This window comes from Sminthopsis crassicaudata, chromosome 3 (assembly GCF_048593235.1).
Source record: "Sminthopsis crassicaudata isolate SCR6 chromosome 3, ASM4859323v1, whole genome shotgun sequence".
NCBI lineage: Eukaryota > Metazoa > Chordata > Mammalia > Dasyuromorphia > Dasyuridae > Sminthopsis > Sminthopsis crassicaudata.
The window spans coordinates 41,154,248-41,178,320 of NC_133619.1; the positions used below are offsets into that span (position 1 = coordinate 41,154,248).

Here is a 24,073-nt window from a genome sequence, read left to right on the forward strand (position 1 = left end):
CTAGCACAACCACCAAAGCCCATTTCCTGGCAGGACAAAGAACACAGAAGGCTGGCTGCACCCCTCATTAACTCCATGCTTTATGGGAGGTCCCCTATTCCCAAGGAGAGCAAATACATAACCCTGCCCCGGAAGAGCTAAGCAATGTGTGAAGAAGATCTTGATCCTGACCAGGATGGGGAGAATTGGCAGCAGAAGCACTGCAAAGGCCACACTAGATTTGTGGGAAGCTCAAGACCAAAGCAGTGACTGGAGAAAAGTAATTCTATTATAATAAATGGACTTGGAAAAGGGTGGGGAGCAGTTAAGCCATTTGGGCTCTGGTGCTATTAAACTTTTGTACCAGACCCCCATATGCTGTGTGGCAGTTGCTCAATATTTAAAATGATTAAGATGCTTAGAGCTTTATATAAATACAGGGACAGCTAGTTTGGGTAATGATAACATACCAGTTCTGGAATCAGAACCAACTAAATTCAAATTTGACCTCAGACACTTAACATTTAGAAGCTGTGTGACCCTGGATAAGTCGCTCAACCCTAATTGCCTCACCTCCAAGAGAAGTCAGAAAAGAAGATGGGGGATCACCTAAAGATGGTTTCAAACAAAGCTTCTTCAAGTAACTGAAAGAGGGGATTGTGAAATCATTATCAATAAACGCTTCATTTGTATACCTATTTTATATACCTATATACCTGGGTTTATGGAAAAAAAATTTTGGAGGGAAAAATGGTTGCAACGGGAAAAGTTTAAGTAACCCTGGTCTCGAGTTTTAAAGTTTTGGGGGAATTGGTCTAGGACTTTTTAGCATCCCATTTCTCATAATCAAGGACCTAATTCTAGTTCAATTCCTCTTAGGGGGAGTGGGGGAGAGGAGAGGAAGATCACTACTTACTACTGATTTTCTCTGGGAATACTGAGGCACATTAATGAAGGACAGTGACAAATTCCTGCTACAAAAGTGGGCTGTCTATATCTTTATTATTTTATTTTGGAATACATAGCTAGGGATGGAGGTGGGGTAGAAGATTCAAGTTTCAAACACCAGATGAGTGATTTAGATTCAGAGATGATCTTCCATTCCATTTCCATTTCCATAGCATATATTCCATACATGTAATTTTCAGTATGTGTTCTCCCTCATTAGAATATGTGTTCTGGGGCAGCTAGGTGGTGCAGCAAATAGAGCACCAGCCCTGAAGTCTGGAAGACCGGAGTTCAAATCTAGTCTCAGACACTTAACACTTCCCAGCTATATGGCCATCTAGCCTCAGACACTTAACCCCAATTGCCTCAACAACAAAAAATAGCTCTGGAAGACTTCCCGTTTTGCCTTCTTTTGATCCCCAAGGCCTATGGATGGTCTAACATTCACCATGCCAAAAGTAAATGGTAATTGACTCAATGACAGAGCCCCAATCAATGATCAAAGACTGTAAATTCCTGAGTAGGTTCTAATACCAATAAATAATGGAAGATTCTTCAAGAGAAATGAATAAAACATGAATATTGCTTAATCAGAAAAAAAAACCTTATATTATTATCAAGTCTGTGAAAATATTGCTTGATGTAATAGTTTACAAAGTACATTCTTCCCAACAAAACAGAGAAACCTGTGGTACAGGGAAATATTTATGCATCTTCAAAGTTTGCAAAATCTTCACAAATAATTCTGTGAGGTAAAATGGTATTATTCCCATTTTACAGCAGATAGAACCAAGACTGAGAATTTTAATAATTTGTTCAGGGTCACACAGCTAGTAAGTGATGTTCAACTAAGATCCAGCTTTTTTTTTCCCCCCAATTTTTTTCAATGTCCTATCTTTATAAAGGAGGCAGTGAGGGAAGACCAAGATACTTTTACAAGCCAAAACCAAAGAGAAAATCTCTTTTCCCACCTCACCCTTAACCTAGATAGATTTTAAAAATGAGGAAAACTACCAGCCTTTTACCTTTCCACCTGTATTCCCATCCAGATTATAAAGGAGATACAGAGGAAGTGAAAGGTCCTTGTCTCTGACCTCCAGAAGGTAGGAGGGTCTGGGAAATCACTGTGAGGGCCCAGTGGTAAGAGGGGAAATGAAGACAAGGGGTGACTCTTTCACTATTGGGTTCTAATATAAGAAAAAGTGTATATCATTAATATGTTATTATTGCTCAGTATGGCTAATGGGTAAGAGTATTAGGCCTGCAGTCAGGAGGGTCCGAGTTACTACTAGCTGTGTGATCCTGGGCAAGTCACTTAACCCCGCTTGCCTCAGTTTACTTATCTGTAAAATGAGCTAAAGAAGGAAAAAGCAAAACATTCCTGCTCTCTTTACCAAGAAAATCCCAAATGACATCACGAAGAATTATTTTCCCATTTGGGAAATACCCAGGGCACAATATAACAATTTTAAACATAGCCATCATCCACTTTCCTACAACTGGGCAGGTGTTTTAGCTAACCAGCCAATCACTAAACTCCTATTATCTTCCCCAGCTTTGAGTATCTCACACAGACCATTTGAATTTTCTTTACATTAGGCCTAGAAATTGCCTCCAGAGGGAGTTTCTTGAGGCACAAAGAAATAAATCAACTTGCCTACAATTCAGTTACAAAGTTGTTGGCAGGGCACAATTTGAACTCATTTCTTCCTCATCCCACATCCAAACCCAGCCAAGTGATCTCCTTACCTCCAGGTGATACTTTGTTCCTAATTGTACTATACAGCAATTAGTTTAGGGAAAGTCAGGGTGGGAGTAAGGGCAAAGGGAAGAAAGGAATTTGCAGAATCAACTCAAATTCCCACAAAGTGTCAACAGAAGGCTCGGTCCCTCCCCCCTCTCGTCTCTCCTCCCTTCTCCTCTTCTCTCCTTCCGTTCTTTCCAGTCTCACAAAAGGCCCAGCCAAAAAAAATCTACCTGTGAATTTCCATCAGGATTAGCTAAAGTAACATCAGACCTATTAAGTGCTCTAAACCTTTCAAAAAAAAAAAAAAAATGAAAGAAAGAAAAAAAGCACCTGCCTGAGGCCATCCAATGTTAAAATCTCGGCTGCAAATAATCAAGTTTAACCCAAACAGGTGATTTCCTTTCCCCCTTTCAGCCCCATCAACTTTTCGGTGAAATGTGCACATTTGCGTCCCGAAAGTTAGAGGCAGGCCGGTGGTTAATTTACAAAGCACTGTGTACTGATCAGGAACTTTTCAGCATCAATTTTAAAATAAGAGGTGAAACTGGCCAACAGTTATTGTTAGCGGGGAGGGGGGGAAGGAGGGGGGAGTATTTACAGCTGACAGCAGCTCAGTGAGGTACAGCTGGGGAGCAGGTGATTAAAAAAAAGTCCCCTGACAAATTGTAACAAAGGGTGATGATTACACCTAGTCAATTGTTACATAATTACTTATTAACTGCTGCTTCGGCTGCAGAAGCAGCAGCATCGTATATTAACATATACGGCTACAAAATAGCATGGATCCCTTTCCCGCTCCCGCTGAGGCACCCAACGTAGGGAGGCAAGATTTCACCTTTTCATTTTATTTAGAGAAAAAAAATGAACTTGTAAAATACCCACTGACCGTTCCTTTGCCTCTAATTCGGACTTACCTGCGCAAACGGGTTCAATTTCCCCATGCAAATCAGCTGTCAGTTAAGGCAATCCCCTCTACACAAAAAGCCCGATTTCTCTGTATCAACGTTCATTTGAGAGCATGGGGGACGGGGCCAGACGGGATTTAGAAGAGCCTTCCCATTCCGAAGTTGACGCCTCTCAAAGGCTATTAGCAATGTAAAACATTAGGGAAAACCAGGCGGGCGGAAAAAGAAGGGGCTCATTCCCCTCCTAGCGCAAAATGCAAGTCTCCGTATTGGATGCCCCGAATTGCAATCTAACATTTTTCAAAAGTTTACGAGGATTCTCTAAAGAGGCGGAGGAGAAAGATAGTGAGGAGGAAGTAGGAGAGGGGAGGCTGAGAGCTAAAGAGACGGGAGAAAATCTCCAGAAGCGAAGGAAGGCCCAGGAAGAGGGGGAGGCGACCACATGCAGATGAGTAGCTTCACAGTTCAACGCTCTCACTGACAGCAACCCTAAGCTAGCGGCTCGGCCTCCCCGTGCCCCCCACCTGGCGCTGGCATGGGCCCTGGCACCCCGCACCAGCCTCCACCCCCTGGCAACCCTTCCCCACCCAGCACGCTCTCCATTCTGCCCCCCTCCCCCTCCCCCCGCTACTTCGGATGCCCGCTGGGCAAACTTGGCCCCAGGTCAGCGCTGCAGAGCCCTGGCACTGGGGGGGGGGGGGGAGGGTGTCGGGCACTGGAAGGGGAAGGGGAGGTGGCGGCAGCCGCGCTTACCTCCTTCTGCTTCGGGTCCTGGGGGTAGACGTCAGGCGGCCCTAGTCGGGGTCGTTTCAGAGGTCTCTGCTCATAACTGAGAAGCCCGAAGGCGGCCATGATCTCTCATGTTAACCGGAGAAATGAATGAGAGTTGGAGATGGAGCAGCCGCCTCTGAGCACCAGGGAGCAGCACTTTGCAGACAGACTCCCTCCTCTCTCCCTCCCTCTCCTCCTCTCGCTCGCTCGCTCGCTCTCCCTCTCGCTGCAGGAATGAGCAGGTTGGATGCTGCTGCTGCCGCCGCTGCCGCCGCCGCCTGAAACAGACAGACACCCACAGCAATTGAGCAGCCCGCCGCACGCACTGCCCCCAACGCTCCCGCCGCCCCCCACCCCCGCCAGGCTCGCCCCTTCCCCAGCCCCCGGCGCTTGGAGAGGGGTCCAGGTCTCCGCCCGCGGCTTAACCCCAATTCCTCCTTTTACCTCCCGCACCGGGCCGAGCTGGAGGAAGCGGGGGACTTCTCTGACCCCTTAAAGACCCCGGCCCAGCTCAGGGCTGGGGAGGGAGAAAAAATAAAAAAAACTTTTCTGTGCAGCCGAGCCTCGAGCTGAAGTCTTGGTGGGGCGCCCTACAGCTCTGTGCAGAGTAGGGGGCTGCCGCTGCCGCCGCCGCTGCTGCGGGGAGCAATACAGCCCTGCCCTGCCCTGCCCTCCCCTCCCCTCCAGGCGCAGCCCTAGCTCCCGACTCCCAGTGGGCACCGCCGGCTCTCCCCACCGCTCCCCGCCGGGCCCTGGATGCTGTCACCTGGACACCGACCTGGACAGTGCGGAGGCCCGCGGGGGGCGGAGGAGGAGGAGAAGGAAGGGGGCAGGCGGGGCGGGGGGCGGAGGGATGCTCGTCTGCAGGGAAGCCGGCTGGTCCCTCAAAGACGCCTGCGAGCCTCCCTCCCGCAGGAGCATCCGAGCCCGCCGCTGCCAGGAGAGGAGCTGGGAGGAGAAGAGCAGAGCGGACCGCGATTCCGCCGAGCGGCCGCCGCGGCAGAATGCACGGGGGAGTTCTCGCGGGGGCCTAGAGCCGGCTTAACCCTTTCGGCGCCCCTCCAGGGGCTCACTGGGCACAGGCGGGGTCGGGGAGGAGGAGGAGGTGGAGGAGGAGCTGCGATCAGTGCCGGGTGAAGCCTGCAGGCTTCCCCAGTCCCCCCCACCCCCCCTCACCGCACCCTCCCCGCTCCATTCTCCTCCTCTCTCGCACACCCCCCCACACCCGTTGCCGCAGCTCCTCACCTCCGCCACCCCCTTCCCCCTCCTCCTCCTCTTCCACCTTCCCGGCAACAGTTTACCTGTTGGTCACCGGCTACAGGGAAGGGGCCAGTGGCCGTGGCCGTGGCGGCGGCCCCCCGACTGCCGCAGCCACCATTGCAGCACCCCCGCTGGACCCCGGGCGCTCGCTCGGTGCGTGCGAGACGCCGGAAACTTTGCCCATCGCCCAGAAGCTGCAGGCGGGGTGGCAGCGGGCAGTGCCCCCGCGCAGCCGACGGCTCCCTCCCCCCCACGGCCCCGTGCAGAGCCAAAGCGGCCGGCTTGCGCCCCAAAAGCAGCCCGGGCTTACTGAGCATGCCCAGCTCCCGGGCTGCTAGAGCCGCCGAGGAGTTTTTCTCAGCGCGGGGAGCTCACTTTGGACTCCATTTCTCCGGGTTTTCGCGGCAGCAGAAGCCGGGGGGGGGGGGGGGAGGAGGAGAGGGGCAGAGCCTTGGGTCCAGCCCAGGCATTGAACCTGAACGTGGAGAGAGAAGGCGAGAGGGGGGCGCGCTGGGAAGACGAGGTCACCACTAGCACCCATCTCCTGGTCGCTCTCCCTACACTTTCTCTTTTTGCCAATTGGAAGACTGGATTTTAGTTCCTAGATTATGCTATCTCACCTAGGCTAGCCACCCTTCCCCTGGGAGAGCACCTTAAAAAGGTGTTGGGGGGAGGGGAATGGTATGGGAAATGATCCTGCAGTCCCCACCTGCTTGCTTGCCCAGAGAGAAATGTAGAGCAGAGCCTGAAAAAGGTTTGGGGTCTGCCTCCTCGTGTTCAGAGGTAGTCCTCGACCCCTCTGCTGGGATGCTTCAAAACAGTCTTATTGCAAATTTCTTTAAAAAAAAAAAAAAAAAAAAAAAAAAAAAAAAGCACAACCACGGAGTTCAAGCTTAGGATTCAAATCCCAAACTGACTACCTGTGATCTTCAATCCCTCTGCCTCTGCTTCCTCGTTTGTAAAATGAGAGAGCTGAAGTCGAGAACTTTCTGGTATTAAATCCACATTCCCAAGAAGTGGCCAAAATGACTCGAGTTCAGAGGGCCTTGAGGGAGCAAAGGAAATATAAGCATAGACAATACAGAAGCTCCACTCTCCCTCCACCCTTCACTTCCCCATCCTTTATGGTCATCAAAGCAGACTGTCCATGGCTTCACACTTCAATTTCAGGAAAGGCCACTATGGAAGGATTCAGAGTTGGATGGGAGCGTAGGGATCCTTTAGTCCAACCACCTCACGTGACAGATGAAGAAATTGACAAGGCCATCGTCATTTTTCCACCATAAATGCTCTTGATCCTGTCATTTATGCTATTTCTGCACAAATCATCATTGATAACAAGTATGCTGCAGCCTGCTCACTGCCATCACCATTTTTTCCCTTTATTCTTTGTCACTTATGAGTCTTTTCAGATAAAAACAAGTATGTATTAAGTTCCTACAGTGTTCCAGGTACAAGCCCCAGAGATTAAAAAACAAACAAATGAACAAACAAACAAAAAAAAACATACTAAGTAAATAGAAAGTAATTCAGGGAAAGGCATTAGCAGCTGAAAGCAGTGATGTTCTATAGAAAAAAATCATCCTCTATAGTGTGTTTACACACACATGGAATTATCCATTCAGCATAGAAGGGGTTACAGGTAGATTGTCCAGCCTACCTCTTTTATCAGAATGTGATTTTTTAAAATTGTGTACCAGATAAGAAATCTGAATTATTATGGTATTAAAAGATATAATGCATACATTACTATACATATAATAGCTTATGGATCGGTACAATGGCTAATCTATTGCTGGAAAGGATTTCAGAAACTGAGTCAACCCCCTTGCTTTATAGATGAAGAAACTAAGGTCCAAGGGTTAATTATCTTGCACAGATGGAATATGTACAAGAATTTCTGAGTTTCTAAACTTTTTCTGTGTCTTCTGCTGACCATGAGTTGTCTTCAGCTTCCTCAAAACTCCCCCCAAATTCCCATTTCTTCAATATAACAAAACAGAGTGATTAGAAGGAATAATAACTGTGCTTATGTATAAGTATGTGTGTGATATATACACATATGCATAAAGGTTTATGCAAAACATATACAAGGCAACTTTGGGGAAGGAGAAAGTGCTAATGGTTGTTAAGAGACCAAGAAAGTCATCTTGACACTAGAAAACACCAGGAGGCTCCATTGGTGCAAAAATGTTACAAAATTTTCATTCTTTCTCTATTTTTTCTGTATTGTTGGGGGAAGAGAGCAAGAGATGCCCTGCATCAACTGACCTAGCTTGGTCCTTCCATCTAGTCCATCTCCTCAAGGAATGCAGAGGCTCCAAGAGGCAGAGGTGTAAGTGCAGAGGTGCATTCTAGACTAGGAGATAGCATATGCAAAAGCCAAAGATGGGGGGTTATGTGGAAGAGATAGCTTGAAGATCTTGGAGTAGAGTGGAAATAATACATCAAAAACTAGAACATTATCAAGCCAGGTCAAAAGTTTTAAATACCTGAAAGGAGTTTACATTTGATCTCAGAGGTAATAAAGAATCACTAGAATTCACTGTGATTGTGGCATTCCATAATTGCATCTCTAGGGTAGAAGAAGAGATTGACTTTTGGGGCAGAATACAATATGGAGTCATTGAAATAATTGTGTAATCTGCTAAATTCAAGTCAGGCTGATCTCTTTCTATTCAACTCTGGGCACAGTTCATTGTCTAGCTGCAGGAACTAACATGAAAAGAGCCCAAGGACCCTCAGAGGTAGAGACTGTTCAGTCACATCTGACTGACTCCTTGTGGTCCCATTTGGCAAGGAATTTCTTGGCAAGGATACTGGAGTAGTTTTGCCATTTCCTTTTCCCAGCTAATTTACAGATCAGGAAACTGAGGTAAATAGGATGTAGTGTTCAGAATCACACACAACTAATAAGTGTCTGAAGCCACATTTGAAAACAGTCTTCCTGACTGCAGACCTGGCACTTTATCTACTGCACCACTTAAGCTTTGGGTTCAAATTCTTATACATATTCCATCTGTGCAAGACAATTAATCCTTGGACCTAAGTTTCTTCATCTATAAAGTAAGGGGGTTGACTCAGTTTCTGAAATCCTTTCCAGCAATAAATTAGCCATGTGATTCATTGTACTGATCCAGCTGCAGATAACCAGCTGCAGTGGTTGCCCACTCTCGTGATTGATGCATGCCTCATGGGGCCCATTATATCTCAATCCCTCCTCCAGCCATGTTTTACTTTACTCCTTGACCATCTTTGACACAGCCACCTCATTACTGCCTATAGGTAGAAGCTCCCTCCTTTCCACTTCTGGAACTTACCAAAAATCAATACTGCAATTCTTTCTGAAAAGGGTTTATCAGAGTATTCCCCTATGTTCTAACCCAATCATTTTTCCCCTCTTTCTGGTCACCACAATTGTCTTTGTGTGGTCTTCCCCATTGAGAAGATAAGCCCCTCTAGGAGGAATGGGCTGTCTACACTTTGCTACTGGTATCCCCCTCCTCTTTCCCCCCTCCCCCATTTAGCACTTAGCAAGTACTTACTAAAAGCTTTTCCATTCATTCATTCATTTTGAGTGACTGTGAACCTTAAAGAGAAGGCTTCAAGATTAATCCTTTAAGGCTCCAAGATATTTCATCAATGTGGCCACTCCCTCCACAGGAACAGATTATAACCCTTTAGCATGAATTAGTGAATTCTTGTGCTGTGATAGAAAAATTCCTCACCCTAAGAAACTTGATGCCTCTTCAGACTTAGCCAGTCTGCTGTCATATCTATGGAACCACAAAAATTCAAAGGAAGATCTTAGTAGATGTTCAGACTTTTCACTTCTATTTAACTTCATGAGTAGGTGGCAGAGTGAATAGTGTTGGGAGACAAGAAATCCTGAGTTTCTATCCTGCCTGAGACATTCACTAACTATATTCCAAACCTACCTAGGCAAGTCATGGAACTTCTCAACTTCAGTCAACCAATCAATCAATGTTTATTAATTACATTCTATGTGCTAGGTACTGGACTAAGTGTTGGGATACCAAAAAAATAACGTCTGCCCTCAAAGAGCTTACAATATAATGAAGAGACAACATGCAAACAAATATATACAAAAACAAACTATATATAGGATAAGTAGCAAATAATTTTCCCGTGAGGCAATTTAAGTTAAGTGACTTGTCCAGGGTCACACAGCTGGGAAGTGTTAAGTGTCTGGTGGCTGGTGCTCTAACCTAGCTACCCCTACCTAGTAGCAAATAATTTTAAAAAGGGAAGACACTATAGTTAAGAAAAGTTGGGGAAAGATTCCTGTTGAAGGTGGGATTTTAGTTGGCACTTAAAGGAAAAAGCCAGGAAAGCCAGTAGTCAAAGTGGAAGAAGGGAAGCATTCCAGGTCTGCAGATGCAGCCAGAGAAAATATCTGGAGCAGAGAAGTGTCTTGTTTGTGGAACAGTGGGGATCAATCCAAAAGTAAAGGGAAATTTGAAATATAAGGGGTAAGAAGACTAGAAAAGTAGGAGAGGGTTAGATTATTAAAGGCTTTGAACGTCAGGTGAAGCATTTTGTGTTTGATGCTGGAGGCAATAGAGAACCACAACAATTTATTGAGTTGGAAGGTGACAAGATGAGACCTTGGTTTTCGTGGTTGAATGGAAGACGCACTGCTGGAGGGAAAGCCTTGAAGCAGGCACTCCCCCCAACAGCTCCTGGCAGTGATCCAGGTGTGAGGTGATACAGGCCTGGACCACTTTGGTGGCTGTGTCTGAGGAAAAGGGGCTGTACTGATAAAATGCAAGAGTGAGATTCATAGATCTGAACAACAGAATGGACATAGAGAAAGAGATAAGTCAGATTCCTAGGTTTCAAAGCTGAATCATTCCAAGGATCCAAGGATGTCTTCTACAGTATTAAGTGGGGAGAGGGGCAAGGAAGAAGGGGATCTTAGGAAGAAAAATAATGAATTCTGTTAGGGATATAACGAGTTTATGACATCTAGAACATCTGAAAAGAAGTTAGATTTGCAAGGTTGGAAGTTTACCGAGAGACAGAGGCAAGACATATAAGACTTAAGAATCATCAGCATAGAGATGCTAATTAATCCATTACAGCTGATGAGATCATAAGTAGTATGGAGGAAGCAGAGAAACCCAAGATCAAGACTTGAAAGCCTTCTACGGAAGAGGATCCAACTAGGGAGTAGTAGAAAAGTTAGATAAGCTGGAAAACCAGGAAAGAATAGAAAATTTAGAGACTTGCAAAAATGGGTTTGAGAATTGCACCTATCTCACAAAGGTACTTCACACATACTTATTAGCTGTGTGACACAGGGCAAGTCACTTAACCCTGTTTGCCTCAGTTTCCTTAGCTATAAATTATTTGGAGAAGGAAATAGTAAACCACTCCAGAATCTTTTTCCAAGAAAATTTCAAATGAAGTCACAACTGAACAATTGTCAGACACAACTGAAATGACTCAACAAACACCACCACCCTAAAAGTTCTATGAAGACCAAATGAATGATATAATATATGGAAAGTCCTTTGAAACCTCAAAGCACTATATAAGTGCTAGTAGCTATTATTATTGTCTTTTTCATCTTCCTCCCCTCCTTTCAAGGAACTCAATTACAATTTCTTTATGGCACTAAAATTCTTTGAATGTGAACCAGACAGGAATCTCCCCCCCTGAGGCTGGGGTTAAGTGACTTGCCCAGGGTCACACAGCTAAGAAGTCTTAAGTGTCTGAGACCACATTTGAACTCGGGTCCTCCTGAATTCAGGGCTGATGCTCTATCCATTGCGCCACCTAGCTGTGCCCCAGACAGGAATCTTGAGGACAATAGAAAGTTCTTTGAAAGTTCTCTACTTGTGAAAGAATTCTGGAGAGCAATCTGGAATTATGCCCAAAAAGTTATCAAACTGTGCATACCCTTTGATCCAGCAGCGCTACTACTGGGATTATATCCCAAAGAAATACTAAAGAGCGGAAAGGGACCTGTATGTGCCAAAATGTTTGTGGCAGCTTTTTTTGTAGTGGCTAGAAACTGGAAGATGAATGGATGTCCATCAGTTGGAGAATGGTTGGGTAAATTATGGTATATGAATTTTATGGAATGTTATTGCTCTGTAAGAAATGACCAGCAGGAGGAACACAGAGAGGCTTGGAGAGACTTGCATGAACTGATGCTGAATGAAATGAGCAGAACCAGAAGATCACTGTACACTTCAACAACAATACTGTATGGGGATGTATTCTGATGGAAGTGGATATCTTCAACATAAAGAAGATCCAACTCACTTCCAGTTGATCAATGATGGACAGAAACAACTACACCCAGAGAAGGAACACTGGGAAGTGAGTGTAAATTGTTAGCACTACTGTCTATGTACCCAGGTTACTTATACCTTTGGAATCCAATTTTTAACGTGCAACAAGAAAATCAGATTTATACACATATACTGTATCTAGGTTATACTGTAACACACTTAATATGTATGGGATTACCTGTCATCTAGGGGAGGGAATAGAGGGAGGGAGGGGAAAATTTTGGAAAAATAAATACAAGGGATAATGTTATAAAAAATATTCATGAAAATGTACTGTCAAAAAAATTATAATTATAAAATTAATTTAAAAATTAAAATTAAATAAATAATAAATGTTCACCAGTGAACACACTAAAAAACTCTGTAACCCTAAAAAAAAAAAAAAAAAAAGTTCTCTACTAAGTTTCTTTGTTAAAAAACTTCCTTTCCCAAATATTCAGAGAATTGAGTCAAATGTATAAAAATAAGAGCCATTTCCCAATTGATAAATGATCTAAGAATATGAACAGGCAGTTTTCAGGTAAAGAAATTAAAGCTATCTATAGTCATATTAAAAAATACTCTAAATCACTATCAGTGGAGGAATGCAAATTTAAAACTGAAGGTACTACCCCCCACACCTAGGAATCGGATTGGCTAATATGACCGAAAAGCAAAATGACAAATTTCGAAGGCTATGTGGGAAATTAAAACATTGGTGGAATTGTGAACTGATTCAATCACTTGGAAGAGCAATTTTAAATTATGCCTCAAAGACATATCCTTTTACTCAGTCTATGTCCCAAAAAGATAAAAAACAAAAATGTTATTTCCTGGTATCATCTCTGCCCCTTTTCCTGCCCCCTTCTGTATATCCACTTCCCCCCATTAAATTTTAACTCTGTTGAGGACAAGTACTATTTTTTAATTATTTGTATCCCCAGTGCTTAGCCCATCTGTTTCTTGGACTGGATAGTATATTATATTGTCTTTTGAACATACAAGTACTAATCAAGCACTTCAATCAATGTAAAGAAAGGAAAAAAAAAAAAGTCTCCCACCATCAAGAAGTTTATACTTGCTTGATTCCAGTGATGATGATGATGATGGTGACCTCCTCCCCTCCTCTAGCTGTTTTCAAAGCTTCCTAGTAGCCCATGGAACCCTTCTCAATCCTTTCCAACCCTAAAAACCTACCATCATGCTTATCTACATCCTTTGATTAAGCTGCCTCAGACCTCCGTACCTAAATCCCAGTCTCACCCCCTTTTCTTCATTCCCCACCTAGCTTCTTCCTTTCCATATCGCCTGAAGGTGTTGTTTAACCTCTTTAAGAAGTAAGTTCCTTGAGGATAAGATCTTGCAAAAATCTTAGAAAAAACTAAAACTAAAACTAAACTAGCAACAATTACCTCGTTTTAAGTAGAGGTGGAGTGGGAGTTGGGGATGGGAAAAGGTAATATAATACCCCTAAGGCCTAACTTGGTTCCCTTCTCCCTTTAGGGAGTTATTTTAAATGAAAAGTTCTGAATTTAATCTTAATAGTCCCATGTCCCTAATTAAGATTACTTACACCTAGTCAAACTGCACTCCCCCTAGCCTTACACTTATATATTTTTAGGTAATCCCTAGCCTCTTTATGATTGAGACAAAATTTAATTTTTACTTGAGAACTTTTGGAAAACGAAACATTATATTGTGACTATTCAGATAATGGGGATGCAAGTGGGGAAATGAGCTCACCTTCTCTTTTTGGTGTCTCCTCTCAGCTTGACAACCTCAGATGGCTTGACAACCAATGGCTCCTTCCTCAGCCACAGCTCAGTCTCATTCCCAGGATCCAAAATTGCCTATCTCCTCTCCCTCCCGGATCTGAGAGATCTTCTGCCTTTTATATAGATTGCTTCCGGTGTAACCAAGGCCTTCAAACAATTCAAGGAGGAGTTTCGTCTAGTTCACTCTCAATTGACTTGTTTGATCCAATCCCAAAGTACTCTCCTCTAATCCGGGCTGGGAAGCCAAATGGATTAATTTCTACTCCATCCTTACATTTTGTTTACTGGTATTTGTAAACTGACACTTCGCACTTAATAAATGAAAGACTTGAGAAATTAATGACAAACTTGGTAAATAGAGGGCCCTGTGGGTAGAGTCCTGGGCTTTGAGTTGGGAAAACCTGAATTAAAATATGGCGACTTCAGGCAAGACACTTTTAAATTCTCTTTGTCTCAATTTCCTCAACTATAAAAATGGGAGTAAAATATTACCACCTCCTAACCTACCACCTATTTAATCAAGGATACTGAGAGAATATTAATAAAGCACTTAGCTCAGTTCCTAGTGCTATATAAAACCGATCTATTATTATTACAGTATATTATATATGCCTGTATAAGTATATATATGAATATCTATATACATGTACATACACATGTGTATACACATGGAGCTGAATAATTACCTATAACCTTATCTCTTCCTCTCTTCCATGAAGTTTTCTCCCCAATTTTCTGTCCACAGTAACATTTCCCTTATCTCTACTTAAGCACTTCATTTTGATTCTTTACTGGGTTATTATGTAAATGGTTCACATCTCCCAGAAGCCATCAAGTAGCTGTAAAAGCTATCTCCTTCCCCATCCTATCATAATGCTTTGTAATCAAGTCATACATATGTCTATATGCTTTCATACACTACTATTTCTGTTAGAGGAGTTACTTAATTTTAATATCAAGCAGTTTTTGTTAAACAATGAATTCTTAAGCAACTTTTGGCTACGACTAGGTTCATTTGTTTCTTGAGGTAGTCTTGCTAATCTGTTCTACCAATCAACTTTTCTGTTTTTAACAGTACCAAATACTCTTGCTACTTTCTGCTTTGCTAGAATACTTTGAGATCCGGTACTGCCAGATCCTCATGTTTCTTTCATTGTTCCCTTGAGATACTTGACATTTTTTTCCTACCAGATGAATTTTGTTATTATTTTATCAAGCTTTATAAAGTCAGTGAGGAATCCCCACCCCCACAATGTTCCCAACCGAAAAAGTATCCAGCCTCAATTGGAACACTTCCAGTAGAGAGGGGTCTTGTTCCTCCAGGTGCATGATAGCAGCACTGTTTTGTATTTCTGCTTCTCTCAAACAGCACTTTGCACCGTATAGGTACTTAATCTATATTTAATAGATGAGTAACTTGGCATTATTTCTGACTGATTCCCCCACAGCCCTCTGAATCTCAGATCTCTACTTGGTCCCTCACTGCTGGATTTTAAAAAATGTCTCTACCTCAATCACTATCCCTGTTAGTAAAAGAAAATGAACAAGGAAACCATGGGCTGGACTAGGTATCCCTGTTCATTTTGCCAACATGAAATATGAGTTTGACCTGGTTATTGCTGCTAACATAACAGCTGGGAGGTCTAATATAGCCTTGGGTCTGAGCCTAATTCTATGGTGGATTTCAGAATTTGCTCCCACCTTTTGGTTTCCACTGATGCTCCATTTTGACATGTGAGTAGCATGGGGGTTCTCAAAGGCGAGGGCAACAGTTCTCATCCTCTTGTCTCTCTAACTTGGAAGACTAGGTCATCTGCTTAAGGTGAGAGAAGCTCAGCTCCAGGTGGGCTTCTGGGAGATGACTTTTTTAAAGCCACAATTTTGAAATCTATTAAAGTCAAAGAGGAGTTATGATTGGCGTGGCAGGAGTATGCTGCGTGCTCTTTGAGGCAAGGAACTTGCAATTTAAATTATTTGAAGCCCCAGCACAGTTGAGTTTTTGACACTTAAGCCACACTTATTGGTAGGTTATTTGTCAAAAAAGTGCTTATGCTGGCAAAATTCCAAGTCCTTAAAAATTTAAAGCAGGATCAAAGAATCCTAAATTTGAACATGAAAGAGTCCTTAGATATTATCTATCCCAGCTGCAAAGAGCACTGGGCTTGCAATCAGGAAGACTTTCTTTTTTTTCTTTTTTTTTTTTTTTTTTAATAATTCAAATCTGACCTTAAAAACTTGCTAGCAGTTTGATCCTGGACAAGTCACTTAATCTTGTTTGCCTCAGTTTCCTCATTTGTAAAATTAGCTGGAGAAAGAAATGATAAACCACTCCAGGAACTTTGCCAAGAAAACCCCAAATGGGGACACGGAGAGTTGGACAGGGATGAACAACAAGCCCAGGGCACTGATACACACACACATACACACACATACATTATATATGTATATATAATGTGTGTGTATATATATATATATATGTAAAACAGTAGTGAAAGTTTTTTAGCCACTCTTATTCATATTTCTCCTCCTACTGACTCACTGCCTAGAAGAGTTTCCCACTATAAATGTTCTCTCTTTGCGTTCAGAAGTTGTAACAAAAGGAGCCAAAATTCTGTCAAATTTTAAGCTCCAGGCCCCCAGCCTAGGACAACAAAACTCCTCTGTGTTGAACCTCTCTGTGTCTGCCTCTCTATGTCTCTTCCTCCCTTTCTTTCTCCTCATCTTCTTCCTCCCTTCTCTGATGCTCACACTCAATTTCTTTCTCCAAACTGTATTCCCAATAAATATACCCAGATTAGCTAATGGAGGTTGTCAACACATTTACAAAGACAAAGTCAATATTCAAGGGGGAAAAAGGGAAAGAGCTATTCCTCTATATCCCAAGGGGAAAGGCTTCAGAATCCCAAGGAGGAGTCTAGGGAAGAAAAGGAAATACAGATCTTGAGATCTACATTATGGGAGGGATGTAATGACATAGGCCTCTGTAGCAGTATTCTTCAAGTCCAATTGGTCCCCACAGTCCAGCTATTAGCCTGAACCCTACCTCCCTTCTGATTACATTTCCACTCTCCATGAAGTCTCCATGAGGACTTCCTCCTGTCCCATGAGTCTTTTACCATCTAAGAACTATGCTCTTCATCAAGACGACTCCTGCCCTGACTTTCTCAAACCAATTTCTGCTCACATTGTCCCACTGAGTACAATATTGCTAGTCCAGAACAATGGGGGTCCAACCCTGGGAGATGGAGTGATAGTGAGCCTACTGCTGCAACTGAGAGTTGATGTGTAATGGAGGGGGCCTTGCCCCCAAGAGCATATACTGGTTTTCTGTGACTTTTCTGTCCACTAAAAAGTCTCTAATTGGCTGATGAATTAGAACTGACCCAACACATACAAGGATTCTCTTTTTCTTTGCACTGGCTATGACATGTGAACAACTTCTGAGCTTTAGGTAGGGGTGTGTGTGTGTGTGTGTGTGTGTGTGTGTGTGTGTGTGTGTGTGTGTGTGTGTGTCAGTGGGTAGGTGTCACCTGCTGGGCCAGCCAGAAAGCATTTGGCTACCTAGGCAAGTCCATGTCTGAGATGGGATCTCTTCCTATTTACGCCTTCTTTCTTTTGGCACAAGGCCTTGGGAGAGCTTTGAAAAGGTGGAAGAGTCTCCAGAATATAAGAAGGAGAAGTTGGCTTGACTCACCTTGGCAGTGGATCAACAAGACATCTAAAATATCATGTCTTGAAAACAAGGAAAACAGGTCATCCATAGGCTGTGCTCCATCCTGGACTGTATGCAGCAGTTCTGGGGGAGAAGGTATATAGCTACTGCTCTAAGTTTGAGCCCACCCTCCCCAAGTATGGAACTGGGAAGCAAAAAAGGGATTCCCAGGGATATATTTTACATCAAGTTCTGCTTTGTTTTTTCAATAAATATCCCTTTGCCTAAACTAATTTAATGTTGATTGCTTATCAGTGAGATCAAGGAGATAACCAATCAGCTATGGGCTAAAGATGTAGGGTAAGTAATCCTTGTCAACTGATGCTGAAGAGAGCACAGTATTATCTCTACAGCATCAGTTGAAAGCACACCAGAGTAGGTGGCTCTAGCTGGAGGTATTAGGACTCCAGTGTTCCTCAGAGGGACCTTCTGGGACCCTGAGGAGGAGATGTAGCCAATCATACTTTGTGGAACCAACTGGCTAATGTATATATGAATTTGGGAGAGTGAGTCCAGAGTCTCAGCCACAGGACAAAGGTAATCATTTTTTAATACTTTTAATGACTTGTTCACGGTCACACTGTTAGTGTCTGAGACTGAATTTGAATTCAATTCTGGCCTGACTCTAGACCCAGAACTCTGCTGTTGTTTTGTCCTTCATTCTTGAAAAAGACCATGATATCAGGGAGGTGATGTCATGACATGCAAGTGAGTTGGATTTAAGTGAGGGAAGGTTGTGCAAGGTCATCTGACCCACTTTCTCCTCCAGAACCATCTGGGTCCAGTGGCCAGATAGACATCAGAAAGAGTGGAGATGGCTCTGGATGCAATGGGAGACCTTGACCTTTTTAAGCTAAAATCCCCAGGTGTCAATTTGTCTGGGACAACATCCATCCCGTAATTAAAGGCTAGGTAAGAAATGAGGCAAAAGATGCTAAGCTTTGAGGATGGAAAGAAAGGCAAAAAACAAACAATGTCTTCCCACAAAAAGCTCACCTTCTAATAGGCAAAAAAAAAATCCTTGCTTTCAATGAGCTCAGTCTATTTACAGCTGGAATGCTGCAATTACTTTCCTTAATGAATTTTCTGACTCAAAATACCTCCTTGTACAATTCTTCCTGCAGGTTGTTAAACCTCCCAACTTTTGCAATAGAAGTTTCTTGCATGCTACTACCATGTTATTTGAATATTACTATTTCTCATACTCTGTGCAATCCAACCAATCTGTTATTCCCTGTAGATGATGCATTTCTATTATTTTGCTGGGGAAGTTTGCTTCTTTAGAATAATCTCACATTCCCCACCTTGATTTATTGGGACTGCACCCACTATTAAAGGCTTAGCTCAAATATTAGCTCCTTCAAGAGGTTTCTTTCCATTTTCACAGTTGTATCTCTCCAAATGACTTCCACTGTACCACTTAGTTGCCTTATTTTTACCCAACAGTGTAGACTTCTTTCTAATTTATTCAGAGAATTTCTCATTTCTTTTCTAAATCTAAAAATTTCTAATTTATTCAAAGAACTTTTTCTACTCTTTATAAAGGAGTGATCTGGCATGATCACAATTTATTTTTTCAGTTCATTTAACATTTCTCAACTGGCTTCTTTTCTGAGATTGGGTCCTGGGCTTTCTGAAACCAATTCCATCATATATACATGAGAAAACTGAGCCCCAGGGAGGGTAAGTAGCAGAGTTGAAATGTGAACCTGGGTCCTGTGATTCCAAATCTAACACTTTCTCCACTAATCCTGCTGTCCCTCATCCTATTCCCATCCCACCAAGCTTGAGCCAATATGGATAGACATTGGCTGGTTATTATTATATTATTCGGCAATAATATAATATTATTATATATACATATAGACATTAAAGATAGAGAGTTAAGCTTTAGAAGCAAAGCTCAGTCCTGCTAAAGTGCAAATAAATTCTCCACATTGAGAGTGTAAGTGAAATAATTAATGTTATGGGGCTTCTCTATGGAATTAATGCCTCTCTCCAGGTACATATATTATTATGTCATATTGACAGTCTGTGTGTATGTTGGAATTTTGGGTAAATTTCCTCTCAGTTTTACATAAATCCCACTTTGCTGAAATGTTTGTCTTAGTCCTGTTTGTGAATTCATCAGCAAAAATTTCCCCTTTTTCTTCTACCTGTTAGAGAAACGGGATAATGAAAATGTAGAAGAACCAGAACAGAAGAAAAAGAGGGAATCATTGATTAATTCATAGGACAGTATGTATTGGCCATGTTCTTCATGCTGTCTTTCACATTAGTTATGAGGATGTGAAAAGCACAGACATTAGGACTCCAAAGGGTAATTTAAATACTAATGGAATCATTGAAATATGGGTCCTTAATAAGATCCTGTAAAACCTAGCGTGGGTGGGTGGGCTCCCCAACTTAAAAATCGAGAGTGGCAAAAAACAAAAAAAAGAATGATAACAAAAGGTGGGGGTGGGGTGAAGTGAAGGATATAGCAACAATGAAGACTTAGGAAGATAAGCAAAATCTTTTTCTCCTTCTTGCTCAAAAATAAATAAATAAATGAACAAAAAGTAACAATTTCCTGAACGAAGAAAGACAAGGAATCAAGGACATGAAAAGTAAAGCCTGGGGAATCTATATCAAAGAATGAGATAAGGAAGTCTCTGAAAAAAAGCAAAAATAAGTGACAAAGCTAAGGATAGAAATTCATTTTACAAAATGGTGCATCCTGCATAAAAACCTTCTTTCCCAATAACTGGATTGAGCAAAGACAGGATGATCGAGTGTTTGGCAAGTATACAACATTTAAAATTTGCTGCCAACTCCTTGTTTTCCATGGTAATCAGGGAACAAGAAAGCCAAGATAAACTCCAGGAACATTTTTAAAAAAACGTAAAATGTCCCAGTGGTCCTAATTTTCTTAACACCACACATTCTCACCAGGATAGTAGGTAGCAAAAAGACAGATCTGAGTTTCAACAAGTTATCTTTCCTTTGTATAACCTCTGGCAATTTTATTGATTAATAAAATGATTAAAGGGCAGGCAGAAAGGATTAGAAAGAAGAGGAGCAAAAGTCCTGGATAATCTCCAAACAAGAGAAGTAGACTGTGAATAATCCAATTAATCCATCTATAAGCATTTTTTTTTAGGCAAGATGTGCCTAGAACTGGTGGTTGGGACACAATGATAAAAAGAAAAAAAAAAAAATCTCTGTCCTTGAAGAGATATGGGGATATATGAGGGGCATGTAAGTCATTACAAAATAGATAATAAAATTATTCTTTATTGTTTCAGTCCCATCTGACTCTTCATGATCCCATTTGGGTTTTCCTGGCAAAGATCCTGGCAAAGTAGTATTTTGCTACTTCCCTCTTCGGCTCATTTTACAGATAAGGAAATTCGGGCAAACAGGATTAAGTGATTTGTGCAGGGTCACCCAGCTAGTAAGTGTCAGAGGCCAGAATCAAACTCATACAAGTGCGTCTTCCTGATTCTAAGCCCAGTGCTCTACCCACTGTGTCGCCCAGCTGCCCCTATTTGTAGAAAGTAAACATATCTAAAAGGGAGGCATTAGCAATTGGGGGAAATAGGAAAGGGCTTATATAGGAATTAAACAGAATTTTGATGTGAACAAGAGATTCTAAAAAGTAGAAATAAGACCTAGAATTAATGACATATATAAAGTATATAAAGGATTGGACCTTATTCATGGGTTCATAGGAACATCGATTAATCAAGAGAGAATTCAGAGATAATCTGGTCCAATCCCCTCATTTCACTAAAGAGGAATCTCTAGTCCATGGAAAACTTTGCTTGCCCAAGGTCATACTGGTAGAAGTAGAAAAGATTGATTTCAAACCCAGAATCCTCTGACCACAGCCTGATGCTCCCAGATTATTTTCTCTTGACTTCAATAGCTTCTTTTCACCCCACAAAAGGAAGACTTGCTATCATGCTCCTGGGGTCATAAAAGAGAGCTGGACTTAGGATACCCTAAGGAAATTTAACATGGAAACCTAGATCCAACATTTACTAGCTACAGCACCATGGTTTAGGGTTACCTAGCCTCCATGAACCTCAGTTTCCTCATTTGTAAAAAGAAAAGAGAGTGCTGGACTCTTACATAATTTACAGTACCCTCTCTAATTCAAAATCTTGTGAGTCCATCATTCTTCTTTTAGAATTTCCCAAATCTTTATCTTCTTATCCAATTTATTCCCTTCATTTAAGTTCACAGTTTTTATCTAAAGCTAAGCTTAGGAGGCTCTGAAAGGAGAAAGAAAATTTGGGAAAATTTGGGAATACGAGGCAAGCACAGTGACAGAATCACAAGGGACTAAGAGAAAAAGGAAGGATTTAAAAAACATGGCGGAAGATGCAGTTATCACTATTCTGTAACAGATCCATCCCCACACCAAATTCTGTTATTCTCTGTGTCCAAAACTCTGGGAAGATTGTCAGCACAGCCCCGGGACTTTCCTGGAGACAAGTATAAGGAGATAAACGCAAACCCCCAAACCTTCCAGAAACACTGCCTCCCCTCATCCCAGCCACATGGCTTCAGAACAAGAAGCTTTCACCTGATTCTCTTGCCTTCTTTCAGAATCACCCACTTCTTCCACACTACAGCCTGCGAGACCAGCAAAGCAGAACAAAACTGGCTCTTCCCACTTTTATAGGCTAATTGTGGGCAGTCCTAACACCGGACAGAGGCTGAGATTCGGCTATCTGCAACTTTGGCTGTCTTCTAATAATAGTTAGAGCAATCCTGAAGCCCTTCCCTTTCTGACCTCACTGCTCATACCTAGAAGGCAACAATTCCTATTTTTCCTAGAGTAGGGAAAGCATCTCTTCTGTGGCCATTACCAGCACCGGACTCTGGGTGCTAATATCAGCTTTTTAAAACTAAGAATTTGTTAATTCCTTTCTTTCTTTCCTGTGCTCTGCTAATACCCGCCTGTATTTCTGGGTCTGTACATCCCATCTCATCCCACTAGCTTGTGCTCTTAAGCAAGTAACTTCTCCTCTTCTCCATGTAAGTGTGATATGATGACCAAAACATCATTAAGGCTATTTTAGATAGTGTTAATGGGAAAGTTAAGAAGAGGACTTCCACTGTGCTCTGCCCTAGTTGTAGAATGAACATCTAGAGTCCTGTGTTCAGTTCTAAGCAAAACATTTTAGGATCTAAGCATCATGTTTGAATAAAACGAGATAATATTTGGAAAGTACTTAGCACAATGCCTGCCATATAGGAGATGTTTAATAAACACTTACTGGTGAAGGATTCCATAGCTTCCTATGCTTCTTTCCAGCTCTAGAGTTATGATCCCATGATTCTTTCAGGGTCCTACCAATAATGGTAGGGATCAACCCCAAAAGTGGCTGAGTAGATAAAATCTTGGGCATAGAATCGAGAAGATTCATTTTCCTGAGTTTAAATCTGATCTCAGACACTTACTAGTTGGTGTGATCCTGAACAAATCGCTTAAGCTTGTCTACCTTGGTTTCCTCATCTGTAAAATGAGCTGGAGAAGGAAATGGCAAACCACTCCAGTATCTTTCTCAAGAAAACCCCAAACGCATCATGAAGAGTTGGACATGACTGAAAAAACTCAACATTTTGTCCACTAGGAGTTTATTCTCACCCCCTGAGCAAGGTCTTCCCCCAAAAATCATCCTTTTGGGCAACCAAAAAATGACTATCAGCCTAATCCTTGTCCTAGGCTCTATGTGGATCTCTACTTTAGACTTCTGCTAATATGGTCCAGTCTTGCAAGAACCAAAGACATACCTCAGAGCTAGAACAGTTTTGATGTTGGAGGCAAGTCCTTATATAGAACTTTTAGGCTGGCATATTGTAGTACAAATGGTACCTCATTTGATTCTCACAACAACCTAACAAGGTGGGTATTATCATTTCCATTTTCCAGATGGAGAAACTGAGGCTAAAAGAAATGATTTGTTCAGATAGCTAGTAAGAACTTGAAGTGGGATTTGAACTGAGGTCTCCCTGACCACTTTTACTCATGCACCCCCTAGCATAAAAGCATACAACATGCAAAGGAAAGAAAGGAAATTTACCCCATTGCCTTGGGAAAATAGCTAGACACACATGGATGGGTCATAACTGAGGTGCCAGTGGAGTACCATGTTTAGAATGCTCCTGATTTTTAACCATGCTTCATATTGGGGGGTTCAAAGACTAAATGAGCAAGCATGAATATGTCATCTTCACAGGTGTAGCTTCCCAGAGAAGCCCCTCTAATCAGGGAATAGCAACAGGGACCCATTAGTTAAGTAAGACACGAGTTATCTGGATGATGGACTGCATGGATCTGCAATCCGAGAGAATACCATTCATTTGTAAATGAATTGTATTTTAGGACAAAATAGTGTATTACAATTTTAGCACAAATTTTTCATTCTTGTTAAAAAAGATATGAAGGTTTTCTGTGGAGTAGAATGCAAGGTGAATCTGTTATACAATATGGCAGCCAAGAAAACACTCATTGTATTTGGGGCAACATTAAGAGGGCCAAAATGTCCAAGTTTTACAGAGTACTCTATTCTAGTCAGAGAATACCTGAAGTCCTGAATTCAGGTCTGAGCATAACATGTTAGGTAAGATTAATTTTGCTTGGCCACTTACTAAAAGTATGACGTTCAGAGAGTTGCTAG

General features: G+C 42.2%; 1 protein-coding gene across 5 annotated transcripts in view; it reads right to left on the bottom strand.

Moving 5' to 3' along the window:
• Window positions 1-24,073, bottom strand: part of MED12L (mediator complex subunit 12L) — a 560,363-nt gene that overhangs the window by 364,802 nt on the left and 171,488 nt on the right. For 4 of the 5 annotated variants that reach the window (XM_074298321.1, XM_074298320.1, XM_074298318.1 and 1 more), the window contains one exon: window positions 4,333-4,628. In XM_074298321.1, the coding sequence (XP_074154422.1) occupies window positions 4,333-4,431 (99 nt within the window). In that variant the 5' untranslated portion in view covers window positions 4,432-4,628. Of the gene's footprint in view, window positions 1-4,332; window positions 4,629-5,651; window positions 5,778-24,073 lie in introns of those variants that run through there. The other variant, XM_074298317.1, reaches the window with a different exon arrangement.